At 33.6% G+C, this 21434-nt stretch overlaps 3 protein-coding genes and 1 non-coding gene across 5 annotated transcripts; 1 reads left to right on the top strand and 3 right to left on the bottom strand.

The window, feature by feature from the left end:
* Positions 1-6421: 6421 nt before the first annotated feature.
* TRNAE-UUC (transfer RNA glutamic acid (anticodon UUC)) lies at positions 6422-6493 on the bottom strand. The gene has a single exon. It is a non-coding gene; the product is annotated as a tRNA-Glu (tRNA).
* Positions 6494-8248: 1755 nt separating this feature from the next.
* On the bottom strand, positions 8249-9100 carry LOC104905064 (RNA polymerase II C-terminal domain phosphatase-like 4). The gene has a single exon (XM_010693508.2). The coding sequence runs from the start codon at positions 9098-9100 to the stop codon at positions 8249-8251; it is 852 nt and encodes a 283-aa protein (XP_010691810.2).
* A 1407-nt stretch (positions 9101-10507) lies between these two features.
* LOC104904812 (hypothetical protein) lies at positions 10508-14435 on the top strand. The gene is made up of 10 exons (XM_010693205.3): positions 10508-10772; positions 11209-11273; positions 11402-11463; positions 11575-12888; positions 12970-13021; positions 13134-13268; positions 13355-13438; positions 13527-13589; positions 13692-13798; positions 13958-14435. Exons 1-10 carry the CDS (start codon positions 10622-10624, stop codon positions 14193-14195), a joined length of 2271 nt encoding a protein of 756 aa, XP_010691507.2. The 5' UTR covers positions 10508-10621; the 3' UTR covers positions 14196-14435.
* Positions 13571-20265, bottom strand: LOC104904813 (proline iminopeptidase). 2 transcript variants are annotated; one of them, XM_010693207.4, is made up of 13 exons: positions 20120-20265; positions 19908-20000; positions 19577-19785; positions 18142-18240; positions 17940-18050; positions 17803-17865; positions 17616-17709; positions 16935-17032; positions 16061-16162; positions 15466-15579; positions 15175-15249; positions 14839-14938; positions 13571-13998 (listed from the first exon to the last, which is right to left on the bottom strand). In XM_010693207.4, exons 3-12 carry the CDS (start codon positions 19718-19720, stop codon positions 14840-14842), a joined length of 999 nt encoding a protein of 332 aa, XP_010691509.2. In that variant the 5' UTR covers positions 19721-19785; positions 19908-20000; positions 20120-20265; the 3' UTR covers positions 13571-13998; position 14839. The 2 variants fall into 2 exon arrangements, with proteins under 2 accessions (XP_010691509.2, XP_010691508.2); XM_010693206.4 differs by lacking the exon at positions 13571-13998 and having other exon boundaries at positions 14616-14938.
* Positions 20266-21434: the final 1169 nt, after the last annotated feature.

Below are 21434 nucleotides of genomic sequence, written 5' to 3'. Positions count from 1 at the left end.
AATTTCCATCCTATGACCAATAATATACATTACCCATAAACTAATTCATCTAAAAGAAAAAACAATGAAGAATTTATTTTCTATGAAAAAAAAATATTTTCCTATATATGGAGATGTGGATATGATCATGTCATTATTTTTGTCTATACAATGAAACGCACAACATGCATTAATCCAAGTCAACGTACAAAGAGAGAACATTCACTCCACCACCTTACATGAAACACATATAATACTAATTTATTATATCCAAACATAAACCATGAGATTTGATTCAAAGGGATTAATTTTTTAACTAATACTCTTAATTATAACTTACAACTTTGCTTGAATCTCACAAGTCAAAAATTATATGATGCTTGAATAATCTTCAAAGGACATATACTAAAATCATTTAATTTTTTTCTCCACTCTGTCATAGCCAATAGCAAAATTAATTATATATTCAATTAGCCTTATAATTAAGGTTCATAATCTACCAAGAAACATAATGCAGATTTCTTGACTAAAACTATCATATATTTTTTTTTCCTCTTCTTCTTCTGTTTCTTCTTCTTCTTTTCTAAGAAAACTTTGTTGATGAGAGAAAATTACAAACCAAAAATGGCTAGAAAGTGTTTCTCTGTCATTCCTTCATCTTTTGCAACAATTTATATAATCACAGCTTTTTTTGCTGTTTCTTTATTTTCCTTACTTTATCTCAAATACCCACAACAATATATTAGTCACTTTGATTATCTCAATATTATCAAGCCTGATACAACAACAATTCCTTTGTCGAGCAGTGATTTAACAACTCCTTCAGTAAATGTAGTGAATGATTCTATTGTTGTCAACCCAGTAGAAAACACTCCATCAACTAATCCACTGTTGTTATCAGATTCCGAACTTTCATCACCTCCTGTTGCTGAACTTTCAGCAACAGTTGTTCAAGAAGAGCGAAATGATGATCAAATGTTGGATTCTTCTGTTAAAGATGTTGTTGTCAATTCATCAGAAACAGAGGAAATGAACAACAATGATAATAAAGATTATGTATCTCCAACTCCAATTAGTACTGCATCGCAACCTGCAGTTGTCAGTGAACCAGCAGAAATTAAACAGGAAGATAAGCAGGTTGCAGAAGAAGAAGAAGAAGAGGAAGATGAATCGATTGTTGTGTCGATTGATCCTCTTTCGTTCCCATCTAATATCACCAACAAGGAAGAAAGGATGGATTGGATGAAGAAGAAGCTTAAGGAGTCTACAATACTCGAGTCAACTACAAGAACAAGAAAATTTGATCAGAAAATCCAACAGTATATAAGTACAAAAAAATGCAGGGCTTACATTTTCATGACTTGGATATCTACCAACAGATTTTTTGGTAAGCGAGAGTTATTCTCCCTAGAGAGTGTTGTTAAGGCACACCCTCATGGGTGTGTGTTCATAGTATCTAGGATCATGGCCTCGAAAGAAGGCCGTGAGGTTATTAAACCACTCCTAGAGCGCGGGCATAACATCCTGCCGGTTGCACCAGATTTCTCAATTCTGTTCAATGGCACCCCTGCTCATGATTGGCTTGAAAGGATTAAGGATGGTAGGCTTGATCCAGGATCAATTGCAATTACTCAAAATCTCTCGAATCTCTTAAGGCTCGTCATCCTCTATAAGTACGGAGGCGTGTACTTAGACACAGATATGATCATCCTTAAGGATCTTTCCGAGCTAAAAAACTCCATTGGTGTCCAGGAACTTGATGCAAGAAGAAAGAATTGGAACTCAGTTAACAACGCGGTGTTGATCTTTGACAAAGAACATCCACTTTTGTTAAGGTTCATGGAAGAATTTAACTCAACTTTTGATGGAAGTCTTTGGGGATATAATGGACCTTATATGGCTACTAGAATTATCAAGAAGATTCTTCATGATACAAGGTACCAATTCAATGTGATGTCTCCTATGGCATTTTATCCTGTTGATTGGTTTAACATTCATAAGTTTTATAAAAATCCAACTGTTAATAATGATACAGATTGGGCTAATGACATGTACTACAAAGTTAACAAAGAGTCTTATGGTGTTCATCTTTGGAACAAAGTTAGTCGAAGTTTGAATATTGAACAAGGTAGTATCATTGGAAGATTAATTTCTGAACATTGTATCATATGCCAAGATGTATATGCTACATAAATGTGCAAGAATACTACCTTATTCTCTACAAGAAATAACATTTTTTCGTACCCTTCAAAGTGGTCGCAAATTAGATAATATCAGTCGAAAATTGGCCTACGTCAAGAATTGACTGTTTCTTATTGTGAAGATAATTAGTTGTAATTCTCATCGTTGCAAATTTTTTTCCTTAGAATTTTTTTTTCTTAAGAGGTTCTATTATTAATTTTCGATATGAATGTGATGATATACTTTAAATCTATCATTAATTATATAAACAAAAGATTGAATTTCTCTTTCATGCATGTTACATATTTGTTTATCGAAGGTTCATCTTGTCTCTTCACTGTTTAATTTCTTGATTGTGATGTTTAATTTAATTTGTTCAAATATAAGCCGTACCATCAAACAATTCAAATGAGTATATAATATGATGTTTCATGGCTTCTTCTAAGGGAATCTTATATTTTTAATTACTGTGCATCATATGCTAACATCTACTATGTTGGCATATTAGTATACCATCAGTAAATTATTACCACATTACATATTTTGTTGTGTTATGTTTATATGTAAACGCCAACCTTTAGCTTGGAATCTTCTTAATGTAATTTTACTAAAATTATTCAGATGCATGTGACATGGTTAAAACAATCATAAGACCGTTGAGATTTGATTTGATTTTCTTAGATGTTAGATGTAAGAACTTGTATGAGAACAGTATCTGCATCTTATACACTTCTTAAAAAGTAGTAGTATAGATCAAACAACAAAAGAAAGTATAGATTCTTTGATTATAAGTATCATATTTTTTTTTTATGAAACGAGATTATTAGTATCATATTTGTAAGGGTATAATCAGTTTTACTGATTAAAGTGGATTAGTTTCCATAAAAATATATATTTACTTCTTAATCAACGTAATATAGGTAAATGTACATTATATTGTTCAAAATAAATATAAACAAAATAATGTTCCATGTTGCGATAGGAAATTTGTATGTGACAACTTTTTGAAAGAAGTGAGTCACTTATTTTAGAACGGATGAAGTATTAGATATTGTATTTAATGGTATATTGCATATATACAGTAGAGTTTGGTCATTCAATACAACATATATACACATATTTACAAAGTTTACTTTTTTTTAATCTTTGTGAAGGGAATTACAAAGTTTACTTATGTGTAATTTTGGGGACTACCAAGCCTTTGGCACAATACACATCATATACTTGTAACATTTTGCAATTCTTTATAATTATGTAACGATATCATATTGTCACCTAAATCTTTCTAGGAATAGTGACTCCTATATTATCTTTCGAGGAGAGTTGGCTCACGTGTCGGTCTAGGTCGTAATCTTGTAGGCCGGGGAAGAACGACTAGCCCATGATTCGACCAGGGTGGTTCACAAATCACAAACCGAGGTAAGCGAGCCCTCGGTTATTTTCAATTAAAAAGGTCGAGTCGATTGTGCCAAACAAGTGCTAAGACGGGTTTAACAAATTAGCCCATGACTCACTCCATCACTCGATGGCTTGATGGTGGGTCCGTAGACTGTAGTCATCTACCCGATGTGGCTCAAGTAGGCTCGGACTTACCTTACCCGGCCTGTTGTTGGCCACCTCTACATTGTATCACAGGTCTAATATTGATCTAGACGTGCCTAGTATCAACATCACATTTCTCTATTTAGTCTTTATTGACTAGCTATATATTCGTTGAAGTGCTTATGTTGTGACTAAATTCATGGCATACATCTAAATTCATTTAGATGAATTCATTTTCACAGGTCTAAATTATGCGTGACACGCATACCACAATGTAATCATCTAAATTATGCGTGTATGCCATGACTAGAGCATCACATGGACAATTGGACATTTAGATTATGATACTTGGGTTCTTAGATCTGTATTGCAAATCTTATGAGCTGCATGCACTTAGCTAAACTGCTAATCAATGATATTATATAGTATTAGCTAATCTCATAATCTCTTAGAATTATAAATTATTTTTTATAGTATTCGTTTTTAATTAGTACCAAGATCAAGTCAACCAGCCACTAATATATATATAGTTATATACTGGCTTTTTATGTACGCTATGCGTGCGACGACATTTTGAGAATAACTATTACTCGGTAGTAAAACAAACCAAAAAATGAAAGTTCGTATCTAATTACACCTTCATTTTGTAAATAAGAAAAATTGAAATACTTACCAATAGTATTTAAAACATATTAATAAATAAGTATAAGTAATGAAATTGCATCTCCAACTAATGTTTTTTGTTAAAGCTCCAAACAAACCCATGAACCATGACAAAAAAAAGACAAAAATAATGCAGTCATTTTTTTCTCTTTTCAGTTCTTAGTTACTCTCCCAATTCCCAAACCCATCTCTCAATTTCACGCAATTCTTTTTCGCTTTCTATTTAATTAAAACAAACCAGCCATCACTTTTTCTCTCCTTTTTATCATTTTCCTGAATTTTTCCTAAATCAAACCACACACTCGATTTCTTCTCATTCTTAGCTAAACCCCTCAATCTCCGCTTTTGTGGATCGAACTTTGAAGAGAAGCATTGAGTTTCTCGGTGAGTTCTCGCTGAGTTCAGCTCCCGAGTCGCCAAGTTCACAGTCTTGAGACCTTCAATTATGATTTCGTCATCATTTGAGTTGGCTTTGGCGGTTATGAAGATGTTATTCATGTTGCCGATAAAGAATTTTTTAATATCAAGTTGATGGGTTGAAATTCGATTATGGGAACAAATTTTTGGTTTTAATATATGGGTTGAAGTATTTTTTTTCAAATTCTTTTTTAATATCTAGGCAAAAAAATAATTTGTATTGAAGTATTTTGCCTCAATTTAATTTAATATTTGGGCACAAATTTTAAGATATTTTTTGACGAATTTTGATTATTTTTTTCTGACAATTTCTGATATAGTTTTAATTTTAATTTCAACTATATTTGAATGAAATTTTAAATAAACTGTAATTTGATTTTAATTTTTTTTAAAAAAAAATTCTAACACAACAAATATTCGTAAGATTTCTTGTAATTTGAGTTTAAATTTACTCGAGCAAATTACATATTCTTAAGATTTACTGAACGTAGAACATATTACACATACTTTCACTTTCAATAACAAATTGTGTACCTGATTAGCAGTAAAGTATCCGCAAATTTGAGAATATCGTATTTGAAAATGCCGGCATGAAGCTCCAATCTATGAAGAGAATTGATTTTTTTTTATTTGAATTTTGTCTTTTTAATTGATCGAGTTTGTGTTATGGAAAAATTTATTTGAGTTTGAATTTAATGTGTCTTTGTAATGAGAATGTCGTGTATTTTTTTTTATTGTATGTGGTATTAATGTGTGGCAAGTTCTTGATTATGAATCTTTTTATTTGATTGAATTTTTTTTATTAGCAAGTTTATGTGATTGAGTATTATATGAGTTGATTGGATTTAACAGAGATTTGAGTGATATTTTTTAGCAAATTTATGCACGAAATTGGTTATAATTAACTACTAGAGGTTGTATTTGGAAATTTGAAATGTAATATTTTTGTTATGGAGGGGTAATTAAGTGAATTTCTAAGGGGACACCATTTCTCCCCTGACTTATATAATAGAGATTATAAGTATAAACTTGATCTATTTGATGAAAAAAAAAATTCCCTTATGAAAAAGAATATAAGAAATTATCATTCACAAAATAGTCACGCGATGAGAATATTGTAGTACATCTGGATGTACCATGGGTGTACCATGTTCAAGACTATTTCCTCCAAATGAGCAAAATGAACAAATGAGCAAATGAGCAAATGAGCAAACATTTCTACTTATTTAAGAAAATGAACAAACACTTTTATTACAAAATGAGCAAATGAGTAAAATGTTCATATGAGCAAATTTGGTGTCAAATAAGCACCCAAAATTCTAATTTATTACAAAAATACCCCTGGGTGTACCATGCTCATGGTACAACCGGGTGTACCATGAGTGAACTGGTCACACTATGGTATCTTCATGCACTAATTTAAAATATATCATTGTGTATTGTTTTGATATTATATATTTTCAATCATATAATACTTGTAAAGGGAATAAAATTCCTACCCACGAGCAAGAGACGAAAACTCCCAATGAAATTGTATAACAAACTTCTTAGGAAAAAGAAAAGACAAATTGTACACAACTCCCCCAAAAAGGTTAACAAACAATCCGAGTTAACTAGCCTACCCTGGGAATTAAAAAATTTCCGTTGCCGGGAATCGAACCCGGGTCTCCTGGGTGAAAGCCAGATATCCTAACCGCTGGACGACAACGGACTTGTTGATTATTAAATATAAGTACATGACATATTAATTTTGTACATATAAAGCTGCCAATAATTGATGCCGTAAAGAAAGGGAAGGATATCAAATTTGAAAAAGATAATGGAAGAAATTTTTATGAAGGAAGATTGATCTCTATAACATAAAGCAATTACACATAAATTGAGGGGGAGCAATAGTATCTCCTTTGAATTTGTATATTTATCTCTTCATAACATAAAGCAATTACACATAAATTTACCAAAAAAAATTTAACCAAATCTGTATCAAACCCAATCAACTCATATAATCTTCAGTAACATTAACTTGTCAATAAAAAAAGATTGAATCAAATTAAATTTAGAACCAATCAACTAAAAAAATTCATAATCAAGAAGTTACCAAAAATTAATACCAAAAAAAATAAAAATAAAAATATGACATTTTCATTACAAAGACAAGTAACATAAGAAATTAACACAAATACAAACTCCAAAAGAAATTTAGTTTTTTCATTACTCGGATATGCAATTTTATCACTTGTACTAATCAAATGAATGTGAACTTAGCTAGATACGTACTTTTATTTTCATTTCTTTTAATACCGACTAATAGTTATGCCTAAAATCTTAAGCGTGTAGAAAAAGCTAGTTTTAATAATTTAACATTTAGGGAATATTTCGTTCATATGATTTTGGTATGAGGTATGAGTTTAGAATGAGCAAAACCCATACCTAGTGTTAGTTTAATAATTTGATATAAAACCCATAAGGTATGGGGTTTAGAAATCCAATGGGAGAGATGGGTTTGACTACCAATATACCTCTAGGTACTAAATAGAAGAAAAAATTTCATTCCCAAATAAAACCAAACACATGGTATTAGATATCAAGTTCCAAACCTATATCACCATGATTTCAAACCTGATTCTAAACCCATACCATTATATAAACGCCCCCTTAGCTGTTTGCTTAAATTAATCCCACATTTTTTTTTTAATAATCCAATCTTTTAGCATAATTATTCGCTTATATTGAGGGGTATTTCGCAGGGAGTGGGTGGGGGCTTTTGTGGCTGGTGAGTATTGAGGGGTGGTGAGGGCCAAGGGAAAAGGAAGAGAGAAAGGTGAGGGTGCGATAAAATGATATATTTTATGAATCTAATTGCTCATTGTTCCGTACCCCCATTTTTGAATTTCTAGATCCGTCACTAGTTCACGACGATCTCACTGTGCTCAAACACAAAAGACAAAATGCAAAGCATGCACCTATTTATGCCAAAGTCTTAAAGATTACATCAGAAAGCGCAAATAGACTAAATTGTACAAAGTCATTCACCTCATCAATGACCTCAATAACAATACTACAGTATCAATTACTAACAAATACCGACATGCATGAAAGAGTACAAACTCAATTCATATTAGGAATATGATATATACAGTCCTGAAAATAAAGATATTAAGCAATAAATTAATTAGCATAATGACATTAGTTCATGAACGCACGATTATGTCATAAATTTCTTAACTAATTAATACTATTATGAAAAGATACATATTTGATGCTTATTTGCAATCCTAAGGACGACATATATCAAATCTCTTGATATTATTTAGTTTTTGGAGTTAATATTACACTTGAAATAAAGAGAAATTAAGAAAGGATTAATATATCTATATTACTATGTATACGTACATATTTACAAGATTTATCTAATGTCATAGGATCGGATCGGAGTTTTATGATCTTTGAACTGATGTCTCGGCAACTATTTCCCCATTTGAGATTCGCCAAGCTTTTCTTTACTTTCACTACAATCATCCAAACAAAGATCTTCTTCTTTATTTTGAACTCTTTCTAAAATTTGTCTTACATCTCTTGCACTATATTTCTCTTCACCATTTAAAGACTCAAAATCACTCTCATAAAAAACATTATGAACCTCTCTTAAAATTCTCAAAACCCTAGCAAGTTCCTTATCGTCCTTTGCTTGATTCTCATAACATCTATATTTACCAATTTCAATTATGTTCTTCTTACAAGATTCTGCCCAAATTTCCTTTTTATCATCCACAATTAAAACAACATTTTCATGTGACAACACAATATCCAACCCCTTTTGTAGCTCGTTTAAGCAATCTTCCCTGCCGATCACCCAAGTAAACCTTGAGGAGTAGTGGACCTTAGACATAAGTAAGTCCGCCATTTTGTTTGCATATCCACGCGATCCCATCGTGTATATTGACAAGTCGAACATGGTTTTAGCTTGTTCAAGGAATTCTTGTACCCCTGGCCTTAACTTCACCAAGAAATAATCATCAGAAGTTACGTGAAATCCATGCATGGCTTTCAGGACTTCTTTCTTCTCCGACAGTGTTTTCGAGAGAGGGACAGAATGAATTAGTGTATGATCCAAATCAAGAACAAGGTGAAGTTTCTTGCGGTGTATACGGTCCACCAAATCGTCGTCTCGAAGGTGCTTAATGTCTTCAATGGTGAGTGAAAAGTTAGGGTCGATGTAACGCAAAGGTATACTTGTGGATGAATTATTTTCATGGCGGGACATAGAGGTACCATTACCAATATCATCATACTGTAACTGAGGAGATGCTTCAGCCATGTTTTTCCTTAACTCTGTCTAATTAGTTTTGCCACAATGAGAATGCAAGAATTATTCTTTGGTGTTGCCGAATTATTTGCGAAGATGTAGGCTATGTTAGGGTTATGAAGAAAGATAATAATATAGAATAGGGTTTTTATAAGAATTTATAATATGCTGTGTATATATATATCATCCAAGGATTAAGTACACAAAACTACCAACGTATAAAGAATTACCATATTATTATTTTTAAAAAGTTATATGTTAACTATTAGATATTGTAAGTTGGATCAATATAGAAGATACGATATATTAGGAAATCTAAAGAGAGTTGGATTACATTTTACAAACTATTATCCTAAACTTATACGAGGAGAAGTCTATTCTCTATCATTAACAATATTAATCTTGATTTTATAGAGGTAGGACCTGTTCTCCCCAACTTATTTTCAATTTAGTTCAGATCAGTTCATATCAGTTCGGTTTAGTTCAGTTCAGTTCAGCTCTTGACAATACTTTTACTCTCACATATCACTATTCATTTCCGTTCAAATCAATTCAGTTCAATTCAGTTCAGTTCAGCTGTTTTATGCCGAAGAGAACAGGCCCGTACATTATTTTTCGCTTTCTATAATTATAAGATTTTTGCACCAAATATTCGTGACAAATTTGTTTTCACCAGATACCCTTAATGTTTCAAAAATTTATCATATATCCCTGAGTTTTTACATTTTTTCAAAACTCGGATGTATATGGTGATTTTCGAAGCATTGAGGATATTTGATAAAAAAAAATAGTAAATTATATTTAATTTATTCTAATTAATTGTAAGATGTAGTTATATTATCATATATTTATACTTCATCTTATAATCACTACTACGTCTGATGAGGTTCTTAGGGTCCATGATTCAACTCATTTTGTCTTATTTTATTTTATCTGAACTTATCTTATTCTGAGATGAGTGAAGATAAGTTGAACAAAACATCTTATCTTATCTTATCTTATCTTATCTTATCTTATCTTATCTTATCTTATAAAATATTAAACAAGTTAAAATAAGTTGAATAGAACCGCAAAACCTTAATGGGCTGATAATAAGTTTCGAGCAATCATATGGGTATATGCATCATAAGATCTTATCATATGGAATAGTTTCTAAATTATAAACCCAATTCCACCACACAAATGGGCCCACTTTTATACGAAGAACAGTCAAGTGAGTCAACACTCAACAGTCAACACACCTTATTAAACAAAACACAATAAAGTCTTTTCTAGTCTACCGAAATTACCCCTGAGAAGTGAGGACCTACACTTTCAGACAAAAACAACTGTGACTTAGAAGTTGCTCACCTCCAACGGCTAGTTTTATTGTTTTAGTAGATTTTGTTCAGGTTGTTTGTTCAAAAACAACACATTATTTCCATTCTTACACTATTCCTCTACTTTCTCTCATCCTTTTTTCCTGAGCTCATCCAAACGCTCCTCTAAATTTTATCATCTTCTCATAAAATTTGTTGGATTTAATTAACAAAAATGGAAGAAAAATTACAGCTTATTTCATCATCAATTGAAGAAGAAGTTATTGAAGAGTTTTATGAGAAAATTGAAGCTCCAAAATTCGTTGATTTTACTCTTCCAAATCATTTTTGTCCTGATGATTGCTATTGGTTCTGCTCTCGTGTTGGTCTGTTTTCTCTCTCCTCTTTATTTTCCCCCATAATTTCTGTAGTTTTTGATAGATTTTTTAAGCTCAAAATAATAGAATTGTTATTGGGTAATTTAATATTTTTTTGAGATTAAGTGGGTTGGTTTTTAATTTTAGTTACGATGATTATATTTTCTGGGTTTCTCTGATTTTGAGCTGATTTTTACTGTAATTTCTCAGTTATTGTGATTAATTTTCCCATTTTATATAGATGTTAATTCAACAATATTTTTTTAGTTTCTAAATTAGGAACTCTGTAAAAAATAAGCACGCATTTGAGTAACTTTTAGACTTTTGCAAGATAAAGTTCTGTTTTGTTCATAATTTAATGATCTTAATGTTGTGGGGTTGAATTTTAATTAAATTTAGCAACTTGGAAAATTTATGTACTTTCATTTATGCGTTTATATTCCAGGATGTGATCAACAACATGAAGAAGAGATGGATTCCGAAGCCATTTACAAGAATTTCGTGCTTCGGGTTAGACATTCTTTACAAATTTACCAATTACTACAATCGTTACATTTATTACCACCTACCAAACGAGCGATTAATGTTTTGAAAATGTTTGTAATATTAGCTTGATTAACATCATTTAACCTATGTAGGTAATGGCTGCAAGGAGTCCCAATGTGAAATTAAGACGAGCAATAATCAGAAAATCACCAAGGTATATAATGAACATCTTTAGATTGAATTTCATAAGTATCTATTATGATTTATGACAATGTAGATTGCTTTTTTTTATCTGACAAGCAATTTTTTCTGTGTTTAATCTTAGTGGAAGTAAGAAATGCCCGTTTTCGGCCCCTCCGAAATCTTCAAAATCAAGGCTACCAAGATTAGCATTAGTTGCTTCTTCAATCTCTAAGAAGCTTCTTATGAATGAAGAAAAGGGAAATTCTAAGGCTCTTCCTGCAAATGCAAAGCCTGTTTCTACTCCTAAAGCTAGAGTGAAGCATGTTGCTGCCAAGTATATGACTTCTCCTAGGAAGAAAGAGAGAAGTTCTCCCAATCCTAATGTCTTTCGAAGTGTACGCAACCCGAAGAAAACGAGCATTTCGTTACCGAAGAGTAAGATCGTAGCGAAGGCATTGATGTTCAATCCATCACCTAGGAAAGCTATCAAAATGAAGGCACCACAGGAGTTGGGTACCCCTATAACTAAGTTGTGTGAAGGGGTGAAGCAGCTTAAGATAAATAGCCAAAAGAAGGGTATTATTACTCACAAATCATCCAAGGATGGCACAAGTGAAAAGAAGAGGTTACCTAGTTCCTGCAAGGCAAAAACACGGGAGTTGAGTACCCCTATAACTAAGTTGTGTGAAGGGGTGAATAAGCTTAAGATAAATAGCCAAAAGAAGGGTATTATTACTCATAAATCATCCAAGGATTGCACGAGTGAAAGAAAGAAGTTGCCTAGTTCCTGCAAGGAAAAAGCGCGGGAGGTTGATGGCAAATTCTCAAGAAGCGTCAAGAGTAAGGCCAAGACGAAAGACAGGAAGTGTGTTGATTCTGTACTAGAGGAAGTTGAGAAGAGCGGAGATGAATCGAGTGATATGGAAATTGATGAGAAGTCGAGGTGTGGTTCTTTGGGGTTGGGAGTGGAGTCAACAAAGCCGGGTATTGGATATCATAGTAGCTTCCAAGAAGAAGGGAGCACATCTTTGATCACTCAGAAATGTGAAATAAATTCAGGTTCAGATTCTGATAAGAAAGCTTCAGCAGAAGAGGATTCCGAGCCAATTCGAGGACAAAATGGGGATGAACAAAGCCAAGAAAAGGATAACACCACCGCAGATGAGCTAAAAAATCAGAATCTAGGAGTAGTCAGTGAACTCGAGGATGACGATGACAAAAGAAATGGTTTGAACTCTGCTGATATCAGGAGTGAAGTGCATTCAGGTTCGGATTCTAACGGCAAACTTCCAGCAGATGAGAATTATGTGGCAATGCAAGCACCAAGTAAGGATGAAGAAAGCCAAGGAAAGGAGAATAACATTGCAGATGATCTTGAAAATCAGAATCCAGGAGCAGTCAATGAACTGATGGACAATGATGACAAAGAAAATGCTTCAAACTCTACTGATATCAGGTGTGTGCTACTGTCACTGAATTTGGGTTTGTCAATTCACTTATATATAGTAGTAGACTGATTTTGTGATGAAACTTTCAGAAATTTGAACAGTGAAAATCTCAGCAAGAAGGATGCACCTATAAAACCCAAGGTGATAACCACTTTCCCAATCACATAATAGTAACTGTAACCAATTATTGTTGATTGTTCCAAGAGGAATACGCATGCTAATCTCTGCCGTAAACTTCTGCTCATAAACTCAGGTCAAAACAAAGCAACATCCCCAGAAACTAGACAAAGCTACAAAAGAAAACTGTCCTGCAGGAACTGGTATGCAGGTCTTGAAGAGCAAGAAACTCAAGCCAACGAACCCCAAGCCTTTTAGGCTGCGAACTGATGTGAGAACAACCCACCTTGCCAGATTTATTAGGCTCTCTTTATATTCCTTTGATGTTATTAATTTTTCGTATTTGATCTGGTTCAGGAAAGAGGAATTCTGAAAGAAGCAACCCTAGAAAGAAAAGTTCATTCCCATGAAAATTCATTTACTACAAGCGAAAACTCAATGGTGAATTTTTCCACTCATTTACATATCAAGTTTCTTCATTGAAGTGATGTTACATGGGTAGACTTTTAACACTTCTTACTATCATCAGGGAACAGGAAATGGAGTATCTGACAAGAAAGACGAGGGCAGGAGTTTAAAAAAGGATCAAATTGTAAGTTTAATCCTATTAACATTGAAACAGTACTTGTTTTCAAGAGAGAGTTTTCATGTGTATCCAATTTTAAACAAGTTTTCTTGTAATCTGGCATTTCAGAGACCAATCAAAAGCAGATACAAGTCTTTAAAAGAAGTAAAGCCGAAGTCACAGAAAAGCTGTGAAACTACTAAAACTCCTCTCTTGCAGAAACAAGGGCCTCAGAGGTGAGTACATAACTCAGAATCCTATACATTTATCTGGGAGTTGGTCTAATAGATGAAAAATGATGATTTTGTTCTCCATAGAACAAGTAAGACATGCTTAGTCTTTGTTTTGTGAAACATGGAGATTAGGTAAACAAACTTCACTGAATCTTTCTGCAGGGAAATTGTATCTCGTGTGAAATCTCGGGTACTCGATCCAACTGAGAAAAATGAAACAACTAAGTTAAGACCAAAGAAATCAAGAGAGCATGGAAAGGAGGTTGGTAGTTCAACAAAGAAAGCTTCTGCGGTGCAGAAATCATCAGCAGACGAAAAAAGGCCAGCAGCAACTATCCCAAGAGAGCCAAATTTTCACAGTTTGCATAAACTGAAAGGTTGCACAAGAATTAAACCATAAGGATTTGAGCATTTGACATATTAGTGTGGATTTTTCTTAGGAAAGGAAGTTTGTATCTTTGTTAGTTTGTTTTGTTCAATTATTTTCATTCTTTTTCTTTTTGGTAATTTTGTTCAATTCATTCATTGAATATATTAACTTGTATTAACGACGAGTGCTTGTACTTTACCATGATAAATGAGTGTTTCTTCTTGGTGTGAATTGGAAGTAAATTTACAAATTAAGAGCAATTTCTGCCTATCTTAGCGTCAATACAATAAATGTATGATTATCCCCCTCATCTTTGAGATGGGAGTAAATTGAGAATGGAACTAACAATGTTGCAATTATACCATTCAAATTGTCATTGAAACAAGATATGAATCGGGCAATCGCGCATGTATCCAACAACATGCACATCATCAATGACACAGCAAGAAATGCTCATATCAAGACCGCCAATTATTTCTCCATTATCAAAACAGAAGTGAAACTATTATTTCAAAATAGACTCACTCAGATCAAGATTACGTTGAAAATCTTACACAGCATATAATATGCACATTATGTTCTCACTTTAAATTCAACTTATTTGCATCTGCTTCTGATCAAGTCGTTGAAAAACATTGCACACTATCCTATAACTCTAAACTCTACTTCTTACGTTATTTGCCTTGATAATGCTTTTTTAGCGTCTCATTCGCAGCCACAAGTTCAGCAGATATTCCAGGTTCATTGGCAGAATGTCCCGCATTCAGGACTACCTGTTGCAATTATACCATTCAAATTGTCATTGAAACAATATATGAATCGGCAATCACACATGTATCTGCACATCATCAATGAGACAGCAAGAAATGCTCATATCTATCAATGAGAGGTAAAGGTAAACAGAACTCATGTAGTGATCTCACCCCAAATTTATTAATGGATGGAGGGAGTAAACACAATTACTACAGCAGAAGAGAATGATTAGCCAATAAGCGAACATTTACTTTACCTTGAAGTCAGCTTCTGGCCAAGCTTTATGGAGATCCCATGCTGACATCATTGGGCAGACAACATCATATCTACCCTGCAAAAAGAAATATGTAATTGAGCATCAATTTCATGACCATACGGTTACGAAGGAAATCTTTGTATTCTCGTCTACAAATCCTCTTTTATGTGCCAGTCTCTCCAGTGACTTGATCTGAAACTATGATATTCAGCGCCAGCTTCCTGCCTTTAAAACTTGTTAAGCTTTCAATTATACATCAGTTTATGTAACTCAAAGATGATGAACATATACCTGCACAATAGTACACTTAATGTGCCTTATTTTGTCGATGTTATCCAACAAGAATGAATCAGAGGGTAAGAAACCTTTATTCACAAAGTAATGGTTTTCTACTCGAGCGAATGCCTGAAAAGTAAAAACAACATTAAGTGCAGCCGCAAGTGTGCATACCATCCTATGCAACACAATTTTTTTCCCAAAAGGATATGCACATTAAATTCCTTCAGGAAGTCATCTAACATCAATGCATGTACAGCTACAAGAGTTCTTCCTCCACCCCCCAATGTACATAAGGAGAGCTAAAACTTACTCTGCTTTCTATTTTTATTGCAACACTTTGATGTTTACTCTATATATATACTAACGTTGACCAAACTCTTTAGTGATATACAAAGCCAATGTTAGTATATAAATATATTGTTGGATTCATCGCAATGTATATTCAAAATATCAACATTTTATAACTTCAAATTTAGTACAATTGACGAATTAATGGTCAAAGTGTTGCAATTAGCAAGAAGCCAAGAAATTACTAGTTAAAATGCCACCAAACACCAGTGAACAGCTGGTACAAATCAGGTTACAGGTACAAACATCACAAGCTTACCAGCGAAAAATTATTATCATCTCCTCGCTTGATGTTTTCTTCATTAGGAATAAGATGAGCTGTCATCATCTCCCACATGGTCCATGCTTTTGCAGCCGCTAGCTAAGAAAACCAAAGAGAGAGAGAGTATGTTTTTTCACACAGGAATTTCCATCAAATATAACTAAAGAACTTACTATAAAAGAGGAACAGGATTCTTCTTTGAACTAAAGGAGAATAAGTTGTCTGCCTGCCATGCTTTTTTGCATCATATTGTCATCCCCAGAAAGCCCCATCAGAGTTATACCAAAGAAACGCGAGGCAAACTATTAGTGCAGACTGCCGACAAGCAGATGTGCTTTGAAAGATGATGTATTTCTAAACCATAAAATCTTTAGGAAAGCCAGGCATGCAGAACTCAAATAAAAAACTAACTTCCTTTTATTCCTTCCCAAGTTTTACTGATCTTCACATACATCAAAAAAGAACTTGATAAATCCCATAGCACCCAAAATCTGGAATTCCCAGTATAGAGAATGTGACTAGACTGACTCTTGAAAAGGGTGGAAAGGGGGAGAAAAGGCGAAACAGAAGGTAGCTCAAAGCCTCAAACTATCCAGTTTAAGCATCCTTAGAGAACAAGAGACAGTGAGACACACGAGAAGTAATAGGATATAGGAAATAAAAAAAGGAATTGGTAATTCAACCTATTGCTCGGGTTCATCATTCATGCATGTAGTATATCTTAGAGATTCTAACAGGTCAATCATGTAATAGACATATAAGGGAGATGGATCGACTCAAATGGACACAGCAACAAAAGCACCTTTACAAGTAGCTAGTCACAACCAAAAATGACCAATAGGACGTCATATTAAAATACGACAAGCCTCACCTGTGTCTCCTTATCATCAGAATTTAACCTCTTGTGGTAAGCATCAAGAAAACACCCCCTCTCACTTTCAGGAATTAGATCTCTAAATGGTTCCCAAGCTGCATATGAAGAAGAAATGAGCTAGCAATTAATTGCTTGAAGGGAATCAAGAAAATGACTTTTTTAAACAATGAAAACGGATATATGATTTATGATTAGAAACAGTGACTTATAACAATTGATTAGTTTCATGAAATTTAATTCAATAATCAACTTCCTTGATTGGTGATGCGTTCTCTCAAAGTACAAATGCAGAATAAGTCTTGAATCCCATTAAATGCCAGCAAAAATTATGACAGTGAGGGATGATTCTGATGGAAACAGTTCATCAAACCGCAATGTGAAACAGAATATAGACAAACTAACTCAGTTTCTGACAGAATATCCAAAATCTCCTCATTTCTTTGGATAATTAACTAAAGTTAAGTGTACTAGTTCTGAGCAAATACCGCTCTGGTTTCTCAAATGTGCTGAACATTTACTACGAGAAGCAATATAGATTCTTTGGTGGTATGCTGGTTTTAAAATGAACATGGCACTAAGCTTTTCTCAGGGGCTATCAATGACCTCTCAAACCGTATTTGGCAATCACCCGCAACCAAAAACAATTACAGATAATATCTGAATAGCAAAAGAACATACCATCTGGAAATATAGCAGCAGCACCCCCTTCATAGAACCAATCAATTTCTTTCTTCCGCAAGAGAAAAATCCCTCTAAGTACCAGGCCAGTGACCTTAAATGAGAATAAGGTGGATTGTGTCAGTAACTACAGATAAAGATTAAAGAGTTATATTCACAGAAAACTGAAAATCGGCGTCAACGATACCTTATCAGGGTGTGACTGACTGTATGCAAGCGCCAGAGTACTTCCCCACGAGCCGCCAAACACCTACAGAATAAGAAGATACAACCATACATAGTTAGCCCAAGAAATAGTGAATACAAACAAAAAAGAAAGTCAACCTGCCATTCAGGAACTTCCAAGTGCTCACGAAGCTTTTCTATGTCTGCAATGAGATCCCATGTTGTATTTCCCTCCAGACAAGCATGAGGTGTGCTCTTGCCAGCACCTCTCTGCAAAAATATTAAGAAAGGCCATATTTTTTAGAAAACTTTTGGAAAGGGAAAATATTACCAGTATCTCAAATTCAGTTTAGCTGCAAACCTGATCAAAGAGGATTATTCTGTAAAACTCAGGATCGAAAAATTTCCTATTACTAGGAGAAGTTCCACCACCTGGACCGCCATGAAGAAAGAGAACTGGCTGCAAGACAAATGTTCAAAATATAAAGGTAAAGACTAAAATGAAGCAAACAGTGGGATGACTTCTGCAGAAATTGGATCTCATCCAATGGCTTTGATAAGCTCTTCTAAAAGAAAATGTTGAGCTTACTGAGATAAGCATGTACTCTTTTTCATCATCTTTTTCTAAACTGGCAATGATAGCAGTCTAAGCATCCTTACACCCATCTAACCAACCACTGATTGACTGATTAGTACCCACTGGTTTAAATTCTATACCATCACACTCTTTACATCCAATTTTATTGTTCACTCAATTTGCGTAGCCACATTTTTTTCCTTTTGAAAAGTACGATCATAATCTCACTTTGTTCAATATCTCAACAACTTACAAGTTAGTAAAAAGTAACTCTGATCACCCTCGCTACCTTTGGTCACATAAGAGACTTACTTTTCCGTCAGAATCTGACTCTCTCTAATAATTTCTTAAGCTTTCCTGTAACACATAATTTCATCTTATTATTAGCTTAAAGAACTATAACTTTCCTTCAGGTCATGCCACATGACATGTGACACAAAATCTTAACAAAAGAACAAAAGCGAGATCCAAATGGATGGAATGACACAATGAAGAACAACATCCTAAAGCTTTCCATGCTCCTAATCATCTTTGTTTGACGTGTTTGAACTAGGACAAGTTATTTCATAACCAAATAAATCTCATAATAGTTGCTCCCTCATCCTATTAGTTTCACACAAAGCTAATCTTTAAGAGGTGGAGCATGCAAAAATTTCAAAAAGTAAATTTCTTTAGCTCCGCGACACATCAAAGGGATAACCCCAATCGGTGCCTTATGTAAAAACATTCAGTTCTTCAGTCCTTTTTTTCTCTTCTGTTTCTACAACCAAATTGTACACTGAGGAATATCTAAGCTTATATTGAATGACAATTCATAAAGCACCAGGCAAGCTATATTTGCTACCATCAATTCCCAAACAATGATTTGAGCTAGCAATTTGTGTGGCACAAACACTATAGAGGGAACCAACCTATGAAGCACAGAAACCTCTAGGACCCGACATTATCCCATTTCCGTTCCTAAAACCCCAACCGTTTCCATGCTAATGAAGCTCGTAAACAGTCAGGACCCGAGGTTACCCGTAAACCCCAGCTGTTTATATCCTAAATGGAAGCCAACAACACCACTACCATGAGAAGCTCATCAAAAAGCAACAAAAAACAGCAATCTTTACTCCACAAATTGCATAATGAAACACAAAAAAGAGCATATTACCAACTCTATACATCACTAAACATTACAAAACCTTAAAATTCATCACAAATTATAGCAACTCACATGCCCATCTGGGTTTCCAGACTGTTCCCAGTAAATGGTATGAACATCAGAAACCTTCAAGAATCCAGAACTATAAGGCTCTATATGAGGAAACAAATTCCTATTCACTTCACAGATATCATCTTTGTTTCCCTCCAATGACATATTTAACTGTTGCTCAATGCTAAGAACACAATTTCTCACTTGCAATCTCAAATTTCTCCTTTTTTCTGCATAAACAGTAAAAGTTACTTAATTTTAACTGACACCCATTTCAATCAAGAACTTAATTAAAGTACCCACATCAAAAAATTAACAAATCAAACATCAAATTGAAGAGAGAAATCAAAACCTGAGAAGCAGAGATGTTGGTGAGAGGCAAGAAAAAGGAGAGGGTTGATTGATGATGGAGGCAAAGTCTTCAACGAAAGAGTGAGTTCTCCCCCTAACATCATCATCATAATAATAATTCATAATCACATTCAATCATCATCAACTATGGTAATAATTAATATGTTTGCATAAGTACTCAATTAGTCAATTAAATCAAATTACGAGCGTTACCTTAGCGATTAAAACTTCTCTTGCGCTTTAAATCGTCTGCTTTGTTTTCTTTCGACTTCTTTACAAGGATAACACATATCGCATGTTAAGTTGTTTGGGACTTTTGAAGATGAGTTTTGGCAGTGTGATTTTGGATTAGTTCAGTTTAGTTCAATTAGTTTCTCTTATACTTTTAATTTCACAAATTCTTATAAAATACGATTTCACATTAGTATTAATATAAGATTAATTGACAATTAATGTCATGCTAATATCACGTGCATATATCATACCAACAGTGGTATTAGTTAAGCGCTTGAATATATCAGTTATACTAACCTTAAATTACTTTTGGATGAATTACTTAAGCGTTTGAATATATACTAGTTAAGCGTTGAATTATATTAGTTAAGCGTTTGGATCTATTAATTATGTTAGTAAAACCCATCTCATTTGTTTACTTGATCAATGGGTTTAAACTCTAATGAATCTCTTATTATGAGTTACAACTTTTAGGTAGAAAGTAACATTTTTTTTAGGTTAGTATTTATGGTTTTGTGGTGATTAGTCATCGTTTCTAGGTAAATAGTTATGCAACTGGGTAAATAGCTAGTTATGTTTATAAGGTTAAGAGTTATGTTTTTTAAATATTAGTAATTGTTTATATGTTATTAGTTATAGCTTTCATGTTTATTAGTTATAGTTATGAATTTGGATAAATTGTTATATTGTAAGGTTAATAGTTATGGTTTTTAGTTATTAATCATTATTTACACATTATTAGTTATTGTTTTCATATTATTAGTTATGTTATGGTTTTGGATGCATGGTTATATTTGTAAGGTTAATAGTTATGATTTTTAGTTATTAAAAATGCATTATTATAATCTGGTTTCTATGATATAACTAATATACTTCAACAATTACCTAAAAACTAATGTACTTCACCGCTTGACTAATTCATCCGGAAGTAATTTAAGATTAGCATAACTAATAGGTCCAACCGCTAAACTAATTCCGTTGCTGATTTGATGCACGCGCGTGAGTACTAAAGTAGGGTGTAAGTAGAGTACGAAAAATTCATAGTGCAATCCAGTCCAATCCAAACTTATTGGACTGGATCATAACGGAAAATGTTTGGACTGGGTCGGACCAAAAAATGTTTGGACTAGACTGACTCAGATTTTCGGCTCTAATATTTTTGAACTTGATTTGGAGTAGGGCTGGCAATGATGCGAGTCGATCGAGCTCGAGTTTGACTAAACTCGACTCGAACTCGAAAACTCATACTCAAACTCGACTCAACTCGTAAACTCGCGAGTTTCAAATTTTCAAG

This window comes from Beta vulgaris, chromosome 9 (assembly GCF_026745355.1).
Source record: "Beta vulgaris subsp. vulgaris cultivar EL10 chromosome 9, EL10.2, whole genome shotgun sequence".
NCBI classification, from domain to species: domain Eukaryota; kingdom Viridiplantae; phylum Streptophyta; class Magnoliopsida; order Caryophyllales; family Amaranthaceae; genus Beta; species Beta vulgaris.
Note: the sequence above shows the minus strand (reverse complement) of the source record. Positions and strands in the feature narration are given on the sequence as shown.

Bases quoted from the DNA above. Each gene is read 5' to 3' on its own strand.
- LOC104905064 (XM_010693508.2), bottom strand. From the start codon at position 9,100: ATGGCTGAAGCATCTCCTCAGTTACAGTATGATGATATTGGTAATGGT.
- LOC104904812 (XM_010693205.3), top strand. From the start codon at position 10,622: ATGGAAGAAAAATTACAGCTTATTTCATCATCAATTGAAGAAGAAGTT. The intron at 11,464-11,574 runs GTATATAATGAA...GTTTAATCTTAG, and splicing joins ATAATCAGAAAATCACCAAG to TGGAAGTAAGAAATGCCCGT. The intron at 13,022-13,133 runs GTGATAACCACT...TCATAAACTCAG, and splicing joins ATGCACCTATAAAACCCAAG to GTCAAAACAAAGCAACATCC.
- LOC104904813 (XM_010693207.4), bottom strand. From the start codon at position 19,720: ATGTCATTGGAGGGAAACAAAGATGATATCTGTGAAGTGAATAGGAAT. The intron at 18,051-18,141 runs GTTTGCAGCTAA...ATATTTTTGCAG, and splicing joins GAATAATCCTCTTTGATCAG to AGAGGTGCTGGCAAGAGCAC. The intron at 14,939-15,174 runs GTAAAGTAAATG...TAATTGCAACAG, and splicing joins GGCCAGAAGCTGACTTCAAG to GTAGTCCTGAATGCGGGACA.